The sequence below is a fragment of the Amphiprion ocellaris genome, chromosome 5 (assembly GCF_022539595.1).
Source record: "Amphiprion ocellaris isolate individual 3 ecotype Okinawa chromosome 5, ASM2253959v1, whole genome shotgun sequence".
NCBI lineage: Eukaryota > Metazoa > Chordata > Actinopteri > Pomacentridae > Amphiprion > Amphiprion ocellaris.
The window spans coordinates 8,388,342-8,411,723 of record NC_072770.1 but is presented as its reverse complement, the minus strand read 5'-3'; the positions used below and the strand labels follow the sequence as shown (position 1 = coordinate 8,411,723).

Genomic DNA, 23,382 nt, shown 5'->3' with positions numbered 1-23,382 from the left:
AATTTTTGATGTTTTTTGTCTCGCTTTGGTTGTTTTTGTGTTTCATTTTTATATCTTATTAATAATTTACACAACTTAGCTTTGAATCACTAAAAAAAGTAAAGTGTGGCGGTTCAGGAACACTGAAATAACAACTGAACCAATAGTCGATTAGAAAAAGGCAAAGCTAAGCTTATGTTTGCTGAACTTGTGCTTTAACCTCAGAGGCAGACGGTGGAGCTGATCCCCATCACTAAGGTCAACTACAAGTGGAAAGGTGACACTCATGTCTACTATGTTTACGGCAACGAGAACAAAGTCAACGCCGACGACTATCCAGCAACCTGCTGCTGCGTCATCCAGTAGAAACCAACACACTTTTTTCCCTTCAGCTCCTTTTCCAGATGAATATACATCATATTTCCAGATTTAACCATTAGATCAGAGCTGCTCGAACATGTTAATCTGATATTATTCTGTCATTTAAATCTGTGTTTCACTGCAGCTTCCTTTTAATCAATTACCTGTCCTTCACACAGTGCTGAAACTTTAGCAACAAAGTGCCCGTAAAAACACACAGCAGCCTTTTCCTGAAGTTTTTCAGCATTTCTACCAGAATTATTCTGTGGATCAGTTCAGACTCTACCTCCTGTTAAAACGCTGGGATGCTTCATCAGAGGAAATAATGGACATTAGCTGCACCTCTGATTCTTTAATTTAACCTTTATGTCAACTGTTTTATCTGATTTTTTTCATTGTTAAACCACCCAACCCCAGAACATGCTGGCAGGTTTGAAAGACATTTTATCTTTTTAATAAAATACCAAAATTGCAACATTTGTCAGAAAAAAACTGTGAAACTGAAAATTTTTCATGTCTACTAAGATGTTCCATCAGAAAATGTGACCAAATCAGAGCTTAAAATTGTGATGTTATAAATATCACCAAAATTGCATCTTTTTTAGAGCCAGAAACTGTAAAAACAGAATAAATTGTCAGATTTCCAACTTTCTGGTAGTCCTTGAACTACTCATCTGCGACAAGAGCTTAAAACTGTAAAATATCATCAAAATCACTTTTTACAAAATGGGTCAAAATTTGTCCAAAATGGGTCAAAATTAGAAAAACAGATGAGTTTTTTTTTTTAAATGACTCCAGATTTATCCAAAATGACTCTAAAATGGTCTAAATGAGTTCAAAAATTTCCAAAATGACTCAAAACATTTACACAATGACTCAGATTCTATCCAAAAATGATGTAACACTGTCCAGAATTACTCCCAGTTTGGCCAAAATGACTCAAAACTCACCTAACGTGACTCAGACTTTTTCCAAAGTGGCTCAAAAGTGAAGAAAAAATGAGTCCACAGTGAGGATAAAATAGCCAACAGTGATGAAAAATGACCTCATGTCACGTCAAAATAAGCCGACAGAAATGAAAAATTAGCCCACAGTGATAGAAAAATGAACCAGTGAAGAAAAATGTGACAAGAGCAAAAAAACCCACCCAGAGTCTGTTTGTTGGGGTTCAGAGGTTTGAACCAGTTTGCTGTTGAGTCCATTATTGCTTCTGTGTTGACGTCTCTTCAACTTTCCAAAGGTTTTTTCCAGTTACAGTTTACTGCGAACATGTACCAGTACATGCCACGTTATACACAGAAACCTCATTTATCTGAAATATTTCTAGATGCTGTTTTTTTCTGACATCTGAGCTCAACTTGTGTTAGCACCAGTAAAAGGTTAAAAAAAAAAAAGGTGAATCAGTTTGTAGAGAAATGACAGAATCTGGTTCTTCTGGTTTGTTTTTTTTCTTTCCTGTTGAAGCCTGAAGGTAGAAACCACTTCAGAGTTCTAACTGTGGCGAAGCAAAAGGTGGTTTTTATTTCTCTTAAAGTTCAGTTATTCTAACTCTCAGCTTCTTTGTTTTCATCTCAGGACTTCAAATCTTTTACGGAAGAAAAAGCACTCAGAGTTGGTTCCATGTTTTCATCCCATCTGCTAACTGGAACCATGTTTTTGTGTTGCTGAATCTCAACAAAAAGCTAATAAATGACATTTTGGACGCTGCAGCCCAACGTCACGACATTTTTTTATTAGTCGGTGCCACAAATTACTCCCAATTTAGCCAAAATGGGGCAAACGTGTCCAAAATGACTCAAAACTAATCTAAAGTAACCCAAAATATTTCCAAAATGGCTCAAAACCATCCAAAATTAGTAGAGATTTGTTGGATAAAACTCAAAATTGATCAAAAATAGTCAAAAAATAGTTTAAAAAATGTCCGAAACTTAAAATTTGCCCAAAATGACACGAAACATTTCCAAAATGGCACCAATTCTGTCCATAAATGACTGAGCATCGTCCAAAATTACTCACAATTTGGCCAAAATGGGGCAAAATTGTCCAAAATTATTCCAAAATTAGCTAAAACTTCTTCCAAAATGACTTACACCTTAGTCAAAAAATCGAAATTTATTGGCTATAACTCAAAATTTATCCAAAATGACTCTAAAATGGTCAGAAATGAGTTAGAAAAATGTCCAAAATGACTCAAAATTTGCCCAAAATAACTTCAAATTGTCCAGCATTTGCTAAAACTTTTTCCAAAATGACTTAAAACTCAGTTGAAAAGTGGAAATTTGTTGGATATATTTCAAAATTTATCCAAAACAAATTGAAAATGGTCAAAATTAGTTCAAAAAAAGTTTCCATAATGACTTCAAATTTGGCAAAATGACCCTAAATATTCACACAATGACTCGGATTCTGTCCAAAATTGACTGAACATTGGCCAACATTTTGGCCAAAATAACTCAAAACTCACCTAAAGTGACTCAAACTTTTTCCAAAATGGCTCAAAACCATCCAAAGTTAGTCGAGATTTGGTGGATATAATTCAAAATTAATCAAAAATTAATCTAAAATTGTCAAAAAATTATTTTAAAAATGTCCAAAACAACTAAAAATTTGGCCAAAATGGCCCAAAACATTTACACCATGACTCAGATTCTGTCCAGAAATGACTGAACATTGTCCAGCATTATTCACAATTTTGCCAAAACGGGTCAAAATTTTCCAAAATGAACTAAAACTTTTTCCAAAATTACTTGAAATACAGTTGAAATTTGTTGGATATAACTCTACATTTATCCAAAATTGGTTCCATGTTTTCATCCCGTCTGCTAACTGGAACCATGTTTTTGTGTTGCTGAATCTCAACAAAAAGCTAATAAATGACATTTTGGATGGTGCAACCCAACAGTTTTTTAATTTATTGGCGCCACAAATTGGTGCATCAAAGTTTAAAAAGTCGTTCAGATTTAATTCACCCCGACTGTTTGTGACTTTCAATGGAATCAGTTGATTTTGCAGCTATAAATTTGCAGTTTAAATGCTTTTATGGTTGCACTCTCTGTGTTTACAGGCTAGTAAAGTGGTTCCCAAAATGGGGAAATGATCTCCAGAAATTCTAGAGTATTTAAAAAAAATAAGGAAACTATATTTTAGCCATTATTGTTACCGGATATAAAAAAAAACAGAGTCTGCTGCTCCGACGTACTGTATGTCTACTACAGTTTCTACATGTAGATTACTTTGACTGATGTGCTCTGATGTGCATTTAAAGTTTTAAACAGAAGTGTAATATCACTTAAATGTCCAATAATTCTATTTTGTATCACCTCTTAATGAATAACTGCATTATTTCTTAGTTGAACAGTAGAAATTTAGCACTTTATAAAGACGATATAACATTAACTTCTATGGACAGAGAACAAGAAAAACAACCTTGTTGCTGTTCAGAGCTAGACTTCCAGAGAAAACAATGATAAGAAAAACTTGATAAGAAGTCTGGCGAATGTTAGTGACACGTTCTTCAGTCACATGATACCAAAATAAATTTGTTTGACTCAGAAACCTGAATGTAAATATATGACACAAACCTTTTCAAAACTACTCAATGTTACACTGCAACATAAATTACTCAAAATCTGACCATTATGAGTTAAAATCTGTGCACAATACCTTAAAATGAGTCCAAAATGGCTTTAAAGTTAGTCTAAAATTAATTATCAACTTCCAAATGGGTTTAAAGTGACTCAAAACTCATCCAAAATGGCTCAAAAGTTGTACAAAATGTTTAGAGTTGTCAAAAATAAAACAAGATTTGTCCAAAATTACTCAAATTGTGTCTGAACTCACGCAAAATTATGCAAAAATATGTACACAATGGCTTAAAACCTGTCCCAAAATGAGGAAACATTGTCCAAAATGACTCAATATTTGTACAAAATAGCTCAAAAATGTTAGACGTCCAAATGTGCTCAAAATGGCACAAAGCCCATCCAAAGCTGTCTTAAAACTGTCCAGAATGACTCAAAGCTTTGCCAATGAGATTAAAAATGCTCATAGGGACTTAAACTTTGTCAAAATGTGTACACAATGACTCAGTACCTGTCTAAAAATGACTCCACATTGACCCATTTTATCCAGATCTCATTCAAAATGATTCAAGATTTGTCAAAAATAAATTTAAAAGATGTCCAAGACGAGTTAAAATTTGGACAAAATGACCCAAAACATTCACGCAATGACTCAGATTCTGTCCAAAAATGACTGAACATTGTCCAACATTACTCACAGTTTGGCCAAAATTACTCAAAACATTTACACAATGGCTTGAAACCTGTCAAATAATGACAACAACTAAATTACTCACAATTTGACCACAGTAAGTTAAAATTTGTCCAAAATGACTCAAAACTCACCTAAAGTGACTCAAAATATTTCCAAAATGACCGAAAATCATCCAAAATTAGCTACAACCTTTTCCAAATTGAAAGTGGAAATTTGTTGGATATGAATTGAAATTTATCCAAAATGACTAAAATGATCAAACATAACTTTCCATAATGACTTCAAATTTGGCCAAATGACCCTAAACATTCACAGAATGACTCAGATTCTGTCCAAAAATGACAGAACATCGTCCAAAATTATCGCAATTCACAATTTGGCCAAAATAACTCAAAATCATTCAAAATTGGATGAAACTTTTTCCAAAATTTCTTAAAACTCAGTTGAATAGTGGAAATTTGTTGGATATAACTCAAAATTTATCCAAAATGGATCTAAAGTAGTCAAAATTAATTTTTAAAAAAATGTCCAACATTACTCAAAATTTGCCCAGAATGACTTAAAATTCTCCAAATTTGACTCGGACAAAATATCAACATTAACATTGGAGACTTAGAGGTAATCTGATTACTCTGAGGTGATGCACTTGTGAATTAAATTAAAATTAAGTGATATTCCTCCCATCTGTTGAGTCCTATAAATACAGTATTCTATAAAATGTTACTCTGGTTGTTGGGTTGTTGTCTTCTTTTGTGTTTTTTCTTTAAATCCGCCTCGTTTTGGGGTCGAGGCTGAAAAGTTTGCAAACCCTGACACTGGATGAAATCATTTAGAATGACTGTTTCCTGATCTACCTGAAGTCCTTCATATTTTACCTTCAGAGCTTCGTGTGTTCACGTTTCCTGTCCTGGAAGCTGAAAGGAATTCTGGGTAGAAGAAACCAACAAAGAGAGGAAGGAAGGAAGGAAACAGAGGTCTGGAGGGAGTTTAGGACAGAAAGAAACAGTTTTAAATCTTTAAATGCTGTTTGATGCTTGAAGTTTTAACTCATCTTTAGAGATTAAAAGCATGTAAAAGTAAAAGTAGATTACACTTTTATTGATGTTGAAGTTTAAATGCTGAATAACTAATAGTTTAAGGGCTAATTGTGTTTTTATATAGTCTAGAGGGGTTTACTGTGCTTCAAGTTCATCAAATCCAGACTTTCTTTGAGTTAACTGGATCAATTAAACCTAAAACCCCAATTAGAGATAATGATCTCCTTAATTCACCTGAACGTTGATGTTTAAATGAATAAAGTTTAAAATTTGAGAGCTCTAATATGCAGCTGTGAGTTAAAAATAAGCAGCTAAGAGTCACCGAGTGGGAAAATAAATATATTAACTTACAGCTTTAACAGTTTTCTGCACCGTAAGAAAAATTCTGTCAAAAAAACCCTGCGAAACAGTGGAATAGTGTGAAAAAGTGTAAAAACAGTGAAAATAATAAGCATTATTAGTTGATTTAATTGCACTAAAAATAGTTTTACGTTCACACACTGCACAGAATTTTAAATTATAGATTTTTCATGTGGAAACTTTCTTTTTCATTCAACAGTTCAAAATAAAAAAAAATTTAGTCTTTTTAAAATCTCTAATATGCATATTTTTTCTTTCAAATACCAACAAATATCTGTCAAATACCAACATTTTTTAAAAACTTTTTATTTATTCCACAGAGGTAAAACAGATGAAGATGTACAAAAATCACATCACCACAATTTACAAACTACTCAGTCCATATCTTGTTACTTCAGTCATAAATACATATACATATCTCCTTTCCGTACAAGTCATACACCAGTCAAGATTATATATTTTACATAGATACCAACAACAATCTTGAATTCTGACTTCTAATATTCACTCGCACGGGTAAGTACGCAACCAAAAAGCTACTTATATAAATAAAAAAAATACATTGGAAAAAAAAGGGAGGTATTTAGAGCTCTGGCATCGCTTGTATAATCGGTTTCCATCTTCTCTCAAATTTTCCTAGTTTCGGTTGTAGTCTTGCTGTAATTTTTTCCATTATAAAAACCTTTTTTACTCTTTACTTGCCGTATCACATATTCCTTAACTTTGTAATCCAGAAAGCGCACAATGATTGCTCTCGGCGGTGCCACGCTGTCCTTGGGTTTAGCCACCAGTGACCGGTGCGCCCTCTCCATGCATATTTCCATGTCACCTGCGATTTGGACTTAATAAGTCCCATTGTGAAGTCAATGGTATAGTTCTTCTCTGCACCCTCTGGGATGCTGTGAATCCCTATGTTGTTGTGCCTAATTCTTGACTCCAAGTCATCGCACTTGACTGACAGTTTGGCCGTTTGATGAAGAAGGAAGGCAGCTGTCCTCCGTATTTTCAGTTCTTTCCTCCGTGTTCCCCGTTCTTTGCTCAAGGGATGCCGTTCTTTCCATAAGCTCTTTCATGTTCGTTTCGAGCCTAGCCATTGCTCTCTTGTTGTCACTTACTGCTTCGGCTTGTTCCTGTCTTAATTTGCGTAGCTCCATTAATATGACGGAATCATGTTCTCTTCTAGCCGACTCTAGCCGCGCCGTCTCTGGGGTCGTTCCCTCCACTGACTCGGTACAACTTTCCTTTGCACCGTCCTCCTCTCCCGACTTCCCTATCTTAACCATATTTTTCATACACTTTGTTCGTCGACTTATTTTCCTGATTTCCGTACCTTCTTTTGACGTTTTTGCTTTAGTTAAGAGCTAGATTTAATTGGTTTTCTTCTGAGCTACTTTTCTTGCTACTATCTACAACATGGCGCCACCGGAATTCCCACCAACATTTTTTTAATACAGTAAAAACACACAAAAAATTTTAAAAACAGTAAACAGTCAGGGGTTTTTGTAAAAATAATAATAATAATAATAATAATAATAATAATAATAATAATAATAATAATAATAATAATAATAATAATAATAATAATAATAATGTGGAGATTGTTCACAGTTAACATTATTCAAAGTTTTTTTCAATTTGTTATAAATATTACCTGTGATTAAATTATTAAAAGAGAAAATCTGTAAAATTACAAATTATTTACCATTTTTCATTCCTTCACATTATTTTTGCTTTCAAATAATGGCAAATGAGAATATTTCTTGCTGGTTTAAACACAGTTTTAAAAAAAACTAATTTTTTATGGTCAAATGTTGCAAAAATAACAGTTTATTTGAAAAAAAAATATTTTCTATATTTTTAGTTTTAATATTCATAATTTTTCTTTCAAATAACAGCAAATATCTGTCACATATCAATGTTTTTTACTGATTTAAATACAGTTAAAAAAATTTAAAGTTTTGAAAAAATAAGAAGTCTGTTTTTTACTTTTTTCAAACTTAAAAAATAAATAAGTATAAAAATATTGTTTTTTAATGTGGACATTATTCACAGTTCGCATTATTCAAAAGATTTTTTAGTAATTTGTACAAAATATCTGTAATTTAAATTGTTAACAGAGAAAATATGTATAATTATTTATCATTTTTGATTCATTCACATTATCTTTACTTTCCAATAATGGCAAATAAAATATTTATGGCTGGTTTAAACAGTTAAAAAAATAGTGTAATTTTATGGTCAAATGATTTGCTATTTAAATATAGTAAAACAAAATTAAAAAATGATTAAATTTTTACTTGGTTTCTTTTTTTTGTTTGTTTTTTACAAACATTGTAAAGGAACAAATTATGTATAAAAACTACATTTTTTTAATGCAGACTTTTTTTGTTACAGTTTTGGCCTTCTTTTTTTACTGTCAACATATAAATTAAGTATTTTTTCTCGTCATAATCTGTTATTTAATAAAACATGAAGCATCTGTAAAATAAACAGTAAATTCTTCAAAAAAGGACAATTTAAAAACTGTAGAAAAAGAAAAAAGTAATTTTTACAGTGTACCACATTCCTCTCATACATCATTTGCAGTAAAAATCTTGAATTTTACGGTAATTTTTTTTTTTCTGCACAAGTCTCCATTTTAACAACTTGTTAGTCTGACCTACACAGGCAACACATCATTGATCGATTTACTGCAGAAGAAGATGATGCCACAAACGATACGCATCATCTCTAGATTTTATTAATTCAGCAAACTCAAAGAAAGCCAGGCTTACTTTCTTCCTACTTCCTCCCACTGGTCCATTTGTCTCTAGTTTCAGTCAACATAAATAAATAAGTAAATAAATAAGGGGGGGGGGGGGGGGTCTAAAAAATAGGTTTTCACATTCTGGATAAAATCAGAGTAACAGACTCACTGTGTCATCACAAGTCTACCTATAAAACATTTTTAAAACACATTTATTTGGTCTTTCTTCAAAAATCCTTTGCTGCTTCGATGGCCACACCTCCTTGACCTTTCAACTTCTCTCCGCGCTTTCTTCAGGTTGGCTTCTAGTTCATCCAGATTCATTAGTTTGTGTGCAGTTAGAAAATTACTGATGGAAACGGTGCCTGAAAAACACAAAACGGGCGAAGATTCCTCAGTACCTAAAAACCTCGAGAGTTATCTTAAATTTGTTTTTATCAAAGGATAAGACAGAATTATGTTATTTGTAGTGAAATGCTCGCAAATGACAGCATGAAACCAGCGAATTACGACGACGTCAGGAAACAAAACACAGTTCGGTAAAGTCGGAAAGATATTCATAAATTCGGACTTCCGGCATCAATAACTCATTAAATATACGTTGTCTAAACATAAACGATGCCTCTTTTCCATCGTTGTAAGGTAGACAATGTACTACAAGCCCAATTTAATCAAAAGTATCTGTCTTTCAAGCTGCAGAAATAACATTGGTGTCTATATGAGCAGCTGGCTGTGCGACGAGTGAACAGGGACCGTCTGCAAAATGCAAAACCGCTGCAAACAGCGAAGAGACACAAATATTCAACAAATTTACTGCAGCCAGCAACTGATTCCTGCTGGTCATACTACAACTCTTGGTTTGATATTAAAACATTTTTTTAATATAATTTTAAGGATTTTTTAGTAAAAAAGAAAATCAATAACTTAACTCTAATGCATTGTAGTGTCACCAAATTTACTGCAGCCATAAACTCTCTCCTCCTCGTCAGACTACAACTCTTGGTTTGATACAAAATTTTTTTTTTTTTTAAATAATTTTGTGGAGTTTTCTATTAGTAATACAATCCAATAACTTCCCTCTTATGTTTTGCAGTGTACTTATGGGGTGGTAGGCGCCGTGCTGGGTGGGCGCTGGGGCTGGAGTGCAGCTTATAACAGGTTGGGAACCACTGCTGTAGAGGGTGCTCAGTGCCTCTGCCGCCCCTGCTGGCTGTTTCATCCATGACACTCAGGACAAATCAACGTCATTTTTACGTTTTTACTCCAAATGCTTAACCAACAGTACATGTGTTTTTATTTTTATTACCAGTGTATTTGCTACAGATATGATGTCAGTTTCTGCTTTTCATAAAAATATTTTTACAGTTAGCTGCTGAGCCTTTTGTATCCTAAATATCATAATATCTGCGTTTTTCCTGTGTCGGTATAGCTCAGCTGTCAGCGCGTTGTGATTGTAGATGTTTAACATCTCAGTGTGATGCTGCTGTGGCTAACCAGCATTAGTGCTACTAACCTAAAGATGTGATGATGCCGTTACTCTGTCTGTAATATTCTCATTCTACAGTAGATCATTAATCGTATGTTACTGTTCAAACCAAAAATAAACTCTGTGACTCCCCTGCTTCTGTCTGGTTGTTTTTATTTTGTTTTATTTGAGGTGATGCAAGAAGTTTATGAATGAATTAAATAAACAGATTATTGCTGTTTTGGGGTTTTGATGAGAGGAAATAATTGATTTAACCTAAAATCCAACATCAAGTTTAAAAGGAATGGTGTTTTTCTAAATAAGCAAAATTACACCATTTATCAGCCAGAAACTCTAAATAAAACAAGAATAATAATCAGATTTTAAACCTTTTTGTGGTCTCATCTGTGCCGTTCTGCCAGGAAGATTAGCCAAATCAGAGCTTAAAACTGTCACTTCATTTTTTTTAAATCACCAAAAATAAACCATTTGCTTTAATCAGATTGTGTAAAAAGCAAAAAAATTCTGTGAAGTCATTTTTGACTCACCCGTGATTAACAGTCATGTGACAAAAATTTGCCAACTTCTCAGTTGAAATGCAGGTTGTGTTTACACAGAGCATTGAGGCGTCAAGTATGGAAACTAATTCATTTATAATTTCATAAATTTGCTCTAATCAGATTCTGTAAAAAGCAAAAAATTCAGAGTTCCTTAATGCAACTGTGTGTATGCTTCATTTACAGGGTCAACAGGTGCAAATTAGCTGCTAGCTAGCTCTGGCTAGCTCTCTAGCTCTTTTAATTATGCACCGTCCCTGCCAAAAATAAATACTTTGCTCTAAAAAGATTCTGTGAAAAACAAAAAATTCTGTTCTCCTTGACAAAACTGTAAAGCTTTAATTGACTCAACTGGGGCCAACAGTTACATGATAAAAATTCAGAGAGTTTTCAGCTGAACTGCAGGCAGTGTTTACACAGCAGAGAGGAGACGCTAATAAACTGGTTAAAAACATAAATAGTTAAGTATCTCTACTATGTACAGCCTCAGTGTTTTTTGTTCAGAATTAGTAACATCTGTAGACACTTGAAACTGTTGTACATGTGGAATTTTTAGTTTTTACATTTTTTTGTAAAATAAATTCTCTAAATAAATCCTACATTTTTCTGATTTCTGTCATTCTAACTGTTAAACTACACAGAAGACATTTCTGAGTTTGCGCTCCTTCTTCATTCTGTTTATATAGAGGTGCAGGACTTTGTAGTGAAAAATGAGCCTCACGATGAGTAAAAATGCTCAGAAACTGCCCAGAGTTCAGATGGTTTTAGCATAAAAATGCAACATAACAAACTGTAAGAATTCCCTTTAATTTAGATTTTAACATCACAAACAGTAACTGCTTGTTCAACAGGGACGTTAAAGTGTTAGTTTTCATTCATCTAAGTTTGTTTTAGCAAATAAGATATTCTTTAATATATAGGTGACAGAGAAAATCTGCATTTTTTTTAAGAAGGATTAAAGCAGAAATTCACTTCTACTACATAACATGAGCCTTATTCCTTTAATATTTGACCAAAGCAGTTTTTATTTCACACTCTGTAAAAGTTCAGACCAGAACACTTGCTTTGAATTCCGTCCTTTGGATGTGGGAGAGGTACAGTTTGTAAAGAATGTGACGGGAAGATAAGAGCTCACCCAGACATGAACTTCTCTGACATCAGCTGACAGCGCAGGAGGAACTACTAAGGTTTCAGAACAAATACCATCATTAAAAACACAGTGTGAGGCCACAGAACAACAGCAAACATCTGGTCAGATCCAGAAGTAAAAATAAGAGGCCATTTCTGCACGTGTGTTGTCCTGAAAACCCACCTGGTCTCATGATATAAATAAAAATAACAGCTAAGTTGATCACTGACTTCATCTGTTGTTTTGTCACTTTTTATTCTTATTTTTGCAGGATTTGTCCTCATGTTATTGTGTTTTATTGTCTTGTACGACCTGCAGTTTCAGTTTTTTTTACATATTATTTACTATTTACATACCTTTTAAACCAGATGTATTTGGGAAAAGTAGGTTCCGAGTGATTTATTTTGACCTGAGACATGACGTAAAGTATTTAATGAACATGCAATGCAGCTATAGTCTACATCCACTGTAGAAACCTTGTATATCATGTCAGTGACTCCTTTAACTCTGAATTTTTAAAATCCTGTACGTCTTTGTCACACAAAAACAATCGCGTTTTGGTTCTTTCATAGATTTATTCAAGATTATCTGGAAATATGACAAAATCTGCTGGGTCAAAAATATACAAACAGCAATGTGTGGTTAAACGTCCGTTGTCCATTTTCACCTCAGTTAGGTCGTTATGGTTTCCATCCACATGTTTTTGGTTAATCTTTGACTCCTTTTGACGGAACTGGTGCAGTTAAACTAAATGTAGCCGCTTTCCGACTCCAACTTTTTTCTTCATCACAGTTCACAGGTTCTTCATTGGGTTTAAGTCAATCATTCAGACCGAGCCTCATCATCAAGGCTGTCTATGATGTCCTGCCATCGCCCAAGAATCTCAGCCAACCGTATGGTGAACACCCAACATACTCACTCTGCCCGACTCCAGCTACACTCACACACATCTCAGTGGACTGTGAGACCAGCCTCACCCAAGGCCGTTACACCTGACAACCAGGTGCTGAAGTGTCTGGCACTAAGTGCTGGAGACACGGTGGGTGAGCGTCAACGCCGTTCCACCCATGTCTTCCTGTTGGCAAGAAACAACATTTGTCCGGAATGGTGAGGGTCAAGCCTGTCTCGCCACCTCAAGACCAGATCCTGGGCAGTTGAGAGGGGCTTGCGATTGGAGGATGCTGGTAGACCTGGACCAAAAGCTCTGCTTTCCATCTGAGATCGCATCCACCAGCCTGCAACCAGACCTAGTGCTATGGTCAGCTTTGCTTAGGCACGTCCACATCATCGAGCTCACAGTGCCCTGGGAGAGCTCAGTAGAAGAGGTCTACAAGTGCAAGAAGCTGAGGAGCTTGCCGCTGATGCAAAACAGCGAGGCTGTAAGGTGAGGGTCTGACCAGTTGAAATAGGCTGCAGAAGATTTGTATCCACATTGACATTCAGGCTTCTCCAGGAGATGGGAGTGCACAGGACGGCCCACCGGCAGGCAATCAAGGACCTCTCCAGAGCTACTGAAAAGGGAAGTCAGTGGCTGTGGATGAAGAGAAAGGACTCCACCTGGGACTTCAGGTGAGTAGATGGCATCTAGGGGGTGAACCTGGTACGCTGGAATTCACTGCTGAACCCTCTGGAGGTGTCGTGGGCCTATCAGTGAAACACTGATGAAGGAGGGCGCCCACTTGATAAACCAGAGGATGCCCTCACTCACTTGACCATCCCACCGAATCTTAGTAGGTGTCTCATGAGAGATATCAACATCTAGTCCTACATAACAGATCAGAGGACTTTGTGGAGACCAGTCTAAAACCTTAATTCCAGCCGATTTAACCCTTTCTTTAGCATTTCCTCCAGAAGTCTTAAGCAAGCATAAGTTATGGCAACTGGACTAACCTCGTGTGAGTCGAAAACGTTTCACCTCTCATCCAAGAGGCTTCTTCAGTTCTGAAAGCCTGGTGGGGAGTACCAGATATTTATCCACCAGGAGGGTGGTGGCAAAAACAAGTGGACAAAGACCCGAAACCAACAGACTCGTTAGGTGTTAATGTGAGTCGTTAGCCTTTGATGGGCGGTCGTTACCCCTCCCAGCCCTCTAGGAGGGTGGTTGGGGATCACCTGACTGCAAGTGGGACAGATGGCTGCACCTCCTTGGGAGGGCTCTAAGAACAGCATTGTAAGTGGGAGACAAGTGGTGTCTGAGGCCCCCTCCTCTGTTCAAAGATGGCCGTTCTAGTTTGACATGAATGGCTTCTTTTACCCCTCTCTCAAACCATCTGTCCTCTCTCGCTAGAATGCGCACCTTGTGGTCATCAAAGGAGTGCCCCTTCTCCTTGAGGTGGAGGTGGACTGCTAGGTCCTGGCCTGTGGTCGTGGCCCTCCTGTGTTGTGCCATGCGCTTGTGTAATGGCTGCTTAGTCTCTCCAATGTACAGGTCAGAGCATTCCTCATTGCACTGCACTGCGTACACCACATTGCTCTGTTTCTCCCTTGGAATTTTGTCCTTGGGATGGACCAGCTTTTGCCTCAGAGTGTTGCTGGGCTTGAAGTGTACTGGGATCTGGTGGGTGTTAAAGATCCTCCTGAGTTTCTCTGAAATTCCTGCCACATAGGGGATGACAATGTTGAAACAACATTGTCAAAATTGATTTATTAGCATGCACATTTAGTTTACATATTTCATTATTTTGCTATTTGTTTGTAGTAATTCATTTCTCCCTTGTTTATGGGGCAGCATGGCTCAGTGGGTAGAGTGGCCGTCTTATAACTGGAGGGTTGTCGGTTCGATCCTTGCCTGGAGAGCTCATGTCCAGGTGTCCCTGAGCAAGACACCGAACCCCTAACTGCTCCTGATGGGTCGTGGTTAGCGCCTTGCATGGCAGCTTCCGCCATCAGTGTGTGAATGTGTGTGTGAATGGGTGAATGTGATGTATAATGTAAAGCGCTTTGGGTATCGTTTCCGGTATAGTAAAGCGCTATATAAATACAGACCATTTACCATTTGTTTGAGTTACCTGGCTGCTGCATGGCATTTCTGGCTTGGACAAACAAAAGATGGGGCTGAGGGCGGAGCAGAGCTTTATGCTGAAGGCCCTCTCATGGACCAAACCAAGAGCTTTTACATCATGGGGGGGATCAGGGTTTTGTTTAGCTAGTTTTATTTATTGTGTATGTAGTTTCCCCCTGTGTGTTAAATGTGTTCTGATCCATCACTATATATGTTGCCCCAGTGTCTCATTCTGGCAGGTCTGTTATTTGAGTTGGTGTTTAGGTTCTGTCAGTCTTATTTTCAGGAGCGTTATAATTTGTTGACCTCTTTTAAGGGCCCTACAACTGTGATTTAATTACCTTTAGTCATTTCTTTTGTAAAAGTTACTTTTGGAAAATAAATCCTTCTTTTTTTGAACTTTAAACCTGTGTTATTTTGTGCTTGACTGCTTGGCCCACCACAGAAGATAACATTAAATGAATCATAAATCCAGTCTAGACATTGTTAATGTGGTAAATGACTATTCTAGCTGGAAACAGCTGATTTTTTAATGGAATATCTACATAGTGGTACAGAGGAGCATTTCCAGTAACCATCACTCCTGTGTTCTAATGCTACATTGTGTTAGCTAATGGTGTTGAAAGGCTAATTGACGATTAGAAAACCCTTGTGCAGGTATGTTAGCACATGAATAAATATGTGAGTTTTCATGGAAAACATGAAATTGTCTGGGTGACCCCAAACTTTTGATCGGTAGTGTACACATATATATATATATATACATATATATATATATATATATATATATATATATATATATATATATATATATATATATATATATATATATATATATATACATACACTATATTGCCAAAAGTATTTGCTCACCTGCCTTGACTCGCATATGAACGTAAGTGACATCCCATTCCTAATCCATAGGGTTCAATATGACGTCGGTCCACCCTTTTCAGCTATAACAACTTCAACTCTTCTAGGAAGGCTGTCCACAAGGTTTAGGAGTGTGTTTATGGGAATTTTTGACCATTCTTCAAGAAGCACATTTGTGAGGTCACACACTGATGTTGGACCAGAAGCCCTGGCTCTCAGTCTCCACTCTAATTCATCCCAAAGGTGTTCTGTCGGGTTGAGGTCAGGACTCTGTGCAGGCCAGTCAAGTTCATCCACACCAGACTCTGTCATCCATGTCTTTATGGACCTTGCTTTGTGCACTGGTGCACAGTCATGTTGGAAGAGGAAGGGGCCAGCTCCAAACTGTTCCCACAAAGTTGGGAGCATGGAATTGTCCAAAATGTCTTGGTATGCTGAAGCATTCAGAGTTCCTTTCACTGGAACTAAAGGGCCAAGCCCAGCTCCTGAAAAACAACCTCACACCATAATCCCCCCCTCCACCAAAATTTACACTTGGCACAATGCAGTCCGACAAGTATCGTTCTCCTGGCAACCGTCAAACCCAGACTCGTCCATCAGATTGCCAGATGGAGAAGCGCGATTCATCACTCCAGAGAACGTGTCTCCACTGCTCTAGAGTCCAGTGGTGGCGTGCTTTACACCACTGCATCCCACGCTTTGCATTGCACTTGGTGATGTATGGCTTGGATGCAGCTGCTCGGCCATGGAAACCCATTCCATGAAGCTCTCTGCTGAAGCACTGTTCTTGAGCTAATCTGAAGGCCACATGAAGTTTGAAGGTCTGTAGCGATTGACTCTGCAGAAAGTTGGCACTATGCACCTCAGCATCTGCTGACCCGGCTCCATCAGTTTACATGGCCTACCACTTGGTGGCTGAGTTGCTGTCGCTCCCACAGAATTCCACTTTCTTATAATACAGCTGACAGTTGACTGTGGAATATTTAGGAGCGAGGAAATGTCACGACCGGATTTGTAGCACATGTGGCATCCTATCACAGTTCCACGCTGGAATTCACTGAGCTCCTGAGAGCGACCCATTCTTTCACAAATGTTTGTAAAAGCAGTCTGCATGCCTAGGTGCTTGATTTTATACACCTGTGGCCATGGAAGTGATTGGAACACCTGATTCTGATTATTTGGATGGGTGAGCGAATACTTTTGGCAATATAGTGTATATATGTATGTATACATGTATGTATATATGTATGTGTATATATATATATATATATATATATATATATATATATATATATATATATATGTATATATATATAGATATAGATAGATAGATAGATAGATAGATAGATAGATAGATAGATAGATAGATAGATAGATAGATAGATAGATAGATAGATAGATATAGATATTAGGTGTGGACACGATTAAAAAATTAATCTAATTAATTACAGGCTTTGTAATTAATTAATCACAATTAATTGCAGTTTTGTCAAATAGCAATATTTGACACAATAAGTGAAGTTTTTCAATTCAAATAAAATTGTGGTTGACAGTTGAATCAATGAATAGTGTGTTTATAATTTGAAATTTATTTAAAAAAAGAAAATGGGACATATAGAAAAAAGTGATTTTGATGACTTAAAGCCTGAATTTAGTTGTTTTTTCCACTGTATGGCATATAAAATCAGCATAAGTAGTTCAAGGAGCTTCATAAAGTTGAAAATCCAGAGATTCACTCCGTTTTCATCTTTTCTGGGTCTGATAAATGATGTAGTTTTGATGGTTCTTTTTATAGGAATATCAATTTTTATTTATGTAATTTTTTCATAAACAAAAAGTTTATAATTAAGTTATTAAAAGAGATATTTTTGTTGTTTAGGTTATTCCTCCTCCAAGGAGGCAGAGCCTCGACGGAGTAAAAACTTAAACCACAAAAATGTTTCATTTCTATTTATCTGCATTTTTCATCTGTCTGCTACATTCACAGATTACTGCAAATCTAAGTGCAATTATAGCGATTTTATTCAACATTTTAAGACTTTCTGTAAACTCAAGTACTGTCTACAAAAGTGGTCTATTATGGGATGGCTACATTGTTAGCCGTTAGCATGACTCGTAGCTAACGTTAGCTCTGGTGCTAACAGCAACATGTTTTACATTGAGGTGATACCGTCGGCTTGAAGTGACGCAGTGATCAGAAAACTCTTTGTTGTACAATTTGCACACAACCAGGCTTTTATCCAAGCTGCCATCGGGAAGATTTTTAAAAGGAAACTTTCTGCCCAACAAGCTCAATCTCATCTTCCTTCACTGTTCACCAGTGCCTGACTTCACTCAGTGCTTCCTGTGCTTCTTCTTCATGGCTACAAACTGACTTTAGGTTCATTACCGCCACCTACTGGGCTGGAGTGTTCATCAGAGTTACCGGTGTGCCAGAAATGTGGGAACTGAGGAGGATGCAATTATTTGCGTTATTATTTTTAACACGTTATTTTCGCTGCAAGTAATTAATCGAAATTAACGCGTTAACTTCATATATATATATATATATATATACATATATATACATATATACATATATATACATATATACACACACACACACACACACACACACACACACACACACACACACACACACACACACATACACATACATACACATACATACATATACATACATATACATACATATATATATATATATATATGCGCATGTGTGTGTGTTGCACTGTCAGAGTGCCTCAGGTGGTTTGTTGGTTTGTTTTTATAACAAAATGAATCTTAGAGGAGACACTGCACTCTGTCTCTGTTATCTGTCTCCGTCACTTACATTCATTCAGCCTCGTGTCTTCTTGCTCTACTCTGACATTTTGGAGACGTCTCTATCAGATCAACTCTCAGATGCCCTTTCTATCTGGAGCTCGTCCCAGAATGCACTGCAGCACAGCAACACAAAAAAACCCCCACAGAAACCGACCTGTTTGAAGCATTGTGTCTCTGCTGGAGGCGAACATTGGAGCTCGTCTCGCCTCCAGTCCTCAGATAAAGACAACAGGTGTCTCTCACCTGAGCTCTGGGGCTTTAACATGTTTACATTTCTCAGGTAAAGAATTAATTTCCATCCAGGGCGTCCACAGATCACCGGTTTATTTACATTATCTCACATATTATGATCAAAAACCCGCGAGCCAGGGCAGAGCCTTGAATACAATTTCTTTTTAGTCTTTTTCCTGTTCAGGGCGCGGCTGCATCGGCTCTGTTCTGGGGAACTTTAATCTTCAGGAAATGTAGCTGACAATAGTTTCACATTCACACACCAGTCGCTTCCTCTTTTCATCTGCAGCTTTACAAACAAACTGTTCAGCACATAGACATGAAAACAACCTGATTTTATTTTCTTACAGCTAGAAACTTCTTCATGTGTTTCTGTTTCCATGTGCATGACCTGGTTAACCTCCTCTCAGTACAGTCAGCTTCATTATGAACACAGATAGACAGAAATCAACCAGCATTAACGTTAAAATCATCATCAGAAAGAAGAAAATACCTCAAATTCTCTCGTTCTGGCATCTGAAATGTAAACATTTTCTGGTTTTCTTAATCTGAAACTCAAAATTTTCAACTCTTAGGAAGATAATAAAAGTAATTGTTTTGATAAAGAGGAAATTGTTGGCAGCAGACTGTCTGTGAATCATTTACTTGAAAAAATATAAACTTTACAGCAAATTATCTTAATGCTAAACTATGCTGTGTTAGAAATAATTATACTTATAGCTGATTTAAATACAACAAAGCTGTGTAATTATACAGCCACACATTAAAAAGAGCAAATTAAATATTTAAAACGTGGACAGTTAATTGCAGTTTTGTTTTTCTGTTTGATTTTTTTTTTTTACAGGTGACACCTAAATTAGTAACTTTTTCTGTGATTTTGCAAAATATTATTGTTTTTGTTTTTTTCGTTTTATTAGCTGTTACCTGTAATTTAAAAAATCTGGAAAAGCATATTTTTAAAAGGTTATTTAGCACTTTTAGATCCTTAATGTACACATCTTTTCTTTTGAATAACAGGTATCTTTAAAATATAGCAATGCTTTTTCTGATTTAAATAAAGTTAATGTACAGTGTAATATTACTGTCAAACATTGTGAACGAATGAATTATTTTTGTAAAAATACAGACAATATTTTACAGTTTTGGCATGATTTTATACAGTTAATGTGCGTATAATCCTTTTTTGTTTTTGTGGTTCTAGTATTCAAAAAAATAGGCAAAATGACAGCTCATCTGCTATTTTTGATATCCTTAATATTAATAACTTTCCCTTCAAGTATCAGCAAATATTGGTAAAATAATAACATTGCTGGCTTTTTAATTGCAGTGGAAAATAATGTAATTTTGCTGTCTGCCGTTGTAAAAGAAAAAACTACAATCAGTAAAAATACACTTTTTGGTAGGGGGGATGTGGACACTTCACAGTTTTGTTTATGAAATCACAGTTAAATATCACAAATGTAAACATTAGTTTTAGAGGATGAATCAGCTGGAAATATGCAAACATCAGCAGAGTTTTAACAACTCATGGTTACAGAAAAGAGAAGCTTTGAATGTTCTTTTGCGGATAGAAACCCACATCTGCATTCAAACACAATCCTAAAACTAGAAAAGCACTCAGAGAGCACAGTACTCTACCAAGGCTGTTCATTCCCTCATATGGTATTGTCAGAAATGCAGCATTTTTTCAAAAAGAAATGCAGCATTTGTTTATTTGTTTTTGATGATCAGAAATCACAGTAACATAGAATGTGACCATTTTATATAGATTTACCCACAAACAAAATGACCTTGCACTGAGCACAGGCGTGTGTTATGCATGTGTACGTTATGTATGGATGCCGAATCACGTGACCAAAATATGTAGCGGGAATTGATGGGACTCAGAAACACCTTCACAATTTAAGCAATTGTTTCTTGTATCATTTTCAACGGATAAGTCCCAGTAAGTCCTCAGTGGTGGATTTGTAGCAGGATCACAGTCATGTGATCATCAGCAGGCAGCTGACGTAGTGTTCACTTGTTGTCGTAGTTACAGTGACTCTGTGCTGCTATCTTGCAATTTTAACAAATCTGTGGATTCAGACAATAAGCCATATCACTGCCAAAATCTAATCACTTTGTCCTTGTGTCATTTTTGACCTTCCCTGAAAATTTCATCCAAATCTGTTTGTCTGTTTCTAAGTAACGTTGTGCACAGACGAAATAGCAGACAAACAAACGTACGGTGATCATCACATGACTCCGCTGCGTTCCTTGGCGGAGTAACAAACATAGAATAAATAAAATGCTCTATAGAGAAATGGTGACTCGGCCACTGACTGACAGTGATGTTAACGTTTTGACCTGTAGCTTTGAAAAAAAGAATCCAACCAAGAAAAACTCAAACTATGAAAACCAGAAACCACAGATATGAAAAGTGTGACATGAAACTGTGACTATTAGTTCAGCTCTTTAGGATCCACATATTTAAGCTGTGTGACAGTTTAGTGTGTTTCATTATTTGCACGTGTCTCGTGGTTGACGTTTTTTTCTTACTCTTCTGGTTTTGGACACGTGCACACACACACACACTCTCACACACACACACACACACACACACACACACTCACACACACACACACACACACGCACACGCACACACACTAAGCCCAACATAACCTGACATAACCTCATGTATGTTTTTTTAATAGTTAATATTATTTTATATATATTTTTGTAGTTTAAAACTCGATAATATGTAAATAATTAAAGTAAAATCACACCATAAATAACACTAGAGGGTGTGAACCCCAATATTTACAATGTCTAGGTTAATTTGCAATGCCGTCTATAATCATTTTTGTTGAAAACAACTTTGACGACTGTTATTTTAAATGTTCTGTATAAAAAGCGTGATATGACTTAACTCCTTTTAAGCACTTTCAGTAGTGTTTGTACTGTTTTTTTTACTGTATGCTTGTAGCACTGAGATTTCTTTAAATGAAAAGTGCTTTATAAATAAAGTGTTGTTATTTTCATAATTATTATTGTTATTATTATTATTTTCATTATTATTATTATTATTATTATTATTATTATTATATTATTATTATTATTATTATTATTATTATTATTATTATTATTATTATTATTATTATTATTATTATTATTATTTTCATTATTATTATTATTATTATTATTATTATTATTATTATTATTATTATTATTATTATTATTCCTGTTATTAAACTGAAAGCAACTATAGAAACTGTTCTCGAGTCTTCTTTGCTCGATTGTCGTTTGCAGTTTTTTAAAATTAAAAGTTATTGAAATGTGGGTTTTTTGTTGTTTTTTTACTTGTTGTAAAAATTTTAGGGTTTTTTACAGGTCTTCCCAGTCTTGTTACATAAGATGTAATAGTAAAATGAAAGAAAAACATTATTTTATTGACTGTAAAGACAAAAAAAGTAAATAATTTTTTTCCAAATAGTAATTTGTTCTTAAACATTTAATCAGAAAATTGTAGGTTTGTTTTTTTACTCTATTTAAATCAGCAAACATATTTTTTAAAAGATATTTCATTATGTGTAGTATTCCAATCTAATTTTCAATATTTAGATTTCCTGTGGAATATTTTAACTACATGTACAATATTTTGTATTGTATTTAAATTGAATTAGCAATGTTTTATTTAATTACCATGTGTAATATTTCAGCTGCGTATATTTCATTATCAAGTGTAATTTTCTGTTTGATTTATAATATTTCATTATTGTGTGTGATATTTATATTTCAAGTGCAATATTTTATTTCATTATCATATGTAGTATTTCTTTGTCATGTGCAGTATTTCATTATGATTTGCAATATTTAAAATTAATTTGAAATATTTATTTAATTATCATGTGCAATATTTAAGCTGTATATGTTTGTACTATATTTTATTTAATTAGCAACATTTAAGTTATTTATCGTGTGTAGAATGTTTTTTTGTGCGCAATCTTTCATTATTATGTGTAATACCTTAATCCATTTGTAGTATTTCTTTATGTGTGATATAACTTTGCAAAATAAAAGTATAAGATTAGCTCATACTTTTCTATACTGTTTTATTTTAGCTCACTTTTTTCTTTTGTCGTACTTATATCTTATTGCTTTCCATTTAGAACTAAATTCATTCTCATGTTATGTGATTTATTTTATTTTTGTGAGTGATATCTGACTCTGGAAGTCCTTTGTGTCTGCTAAAGTTCATATTAATTCTTATCCTAAAGCCAAGAGGACATGTGTGAGAGGAGCAGCGATAAAAATCCTCATACTAAGTTTTTATGTCATTCTAAACACAATAAATGTGGGATTGTAAATCTTTATGTTGGTAAAATGAAGGCGGGTCGCCACATTTTAATTATAAACATATTTATGTTCCGCTCTGACATTTTAAAGCCCACCTAATGTTGCGAAAAACATACATAAAGAAATAAAAAATAAAGATTAAAACGCATCCTTGTTACGCCCCGCCCCCATGTACGTAACCCCGCCCTGTCATCATAGTGGGCGTGGC

General features: G+C 35.3%; 1 protein-coding gene across 1 annotated transcript in view; it reads left to right on the top strand.

Moving 5' to 3' along the window:
* Window positions 1–10,378, top strand: part of LOC111582422 (protein SSUH2 homolog) — a 35,356-nt gene extending 24,978 nt beyond the window's left edge. The window contains exon 12 of the mRNA XM_023291081.3: window positions 205–10,378. Coding sequence (XP_023146849.2) covers window positions 205–345 — 141 coding nt within the window. The 3' untranslated portion in view covers window positions 346–10,378. The remainder of the gene's footprint in view (window positions 1–204) is intronic.
* Window positions 10,379–23,382: the final 13,004 nt, after the last annotated feature.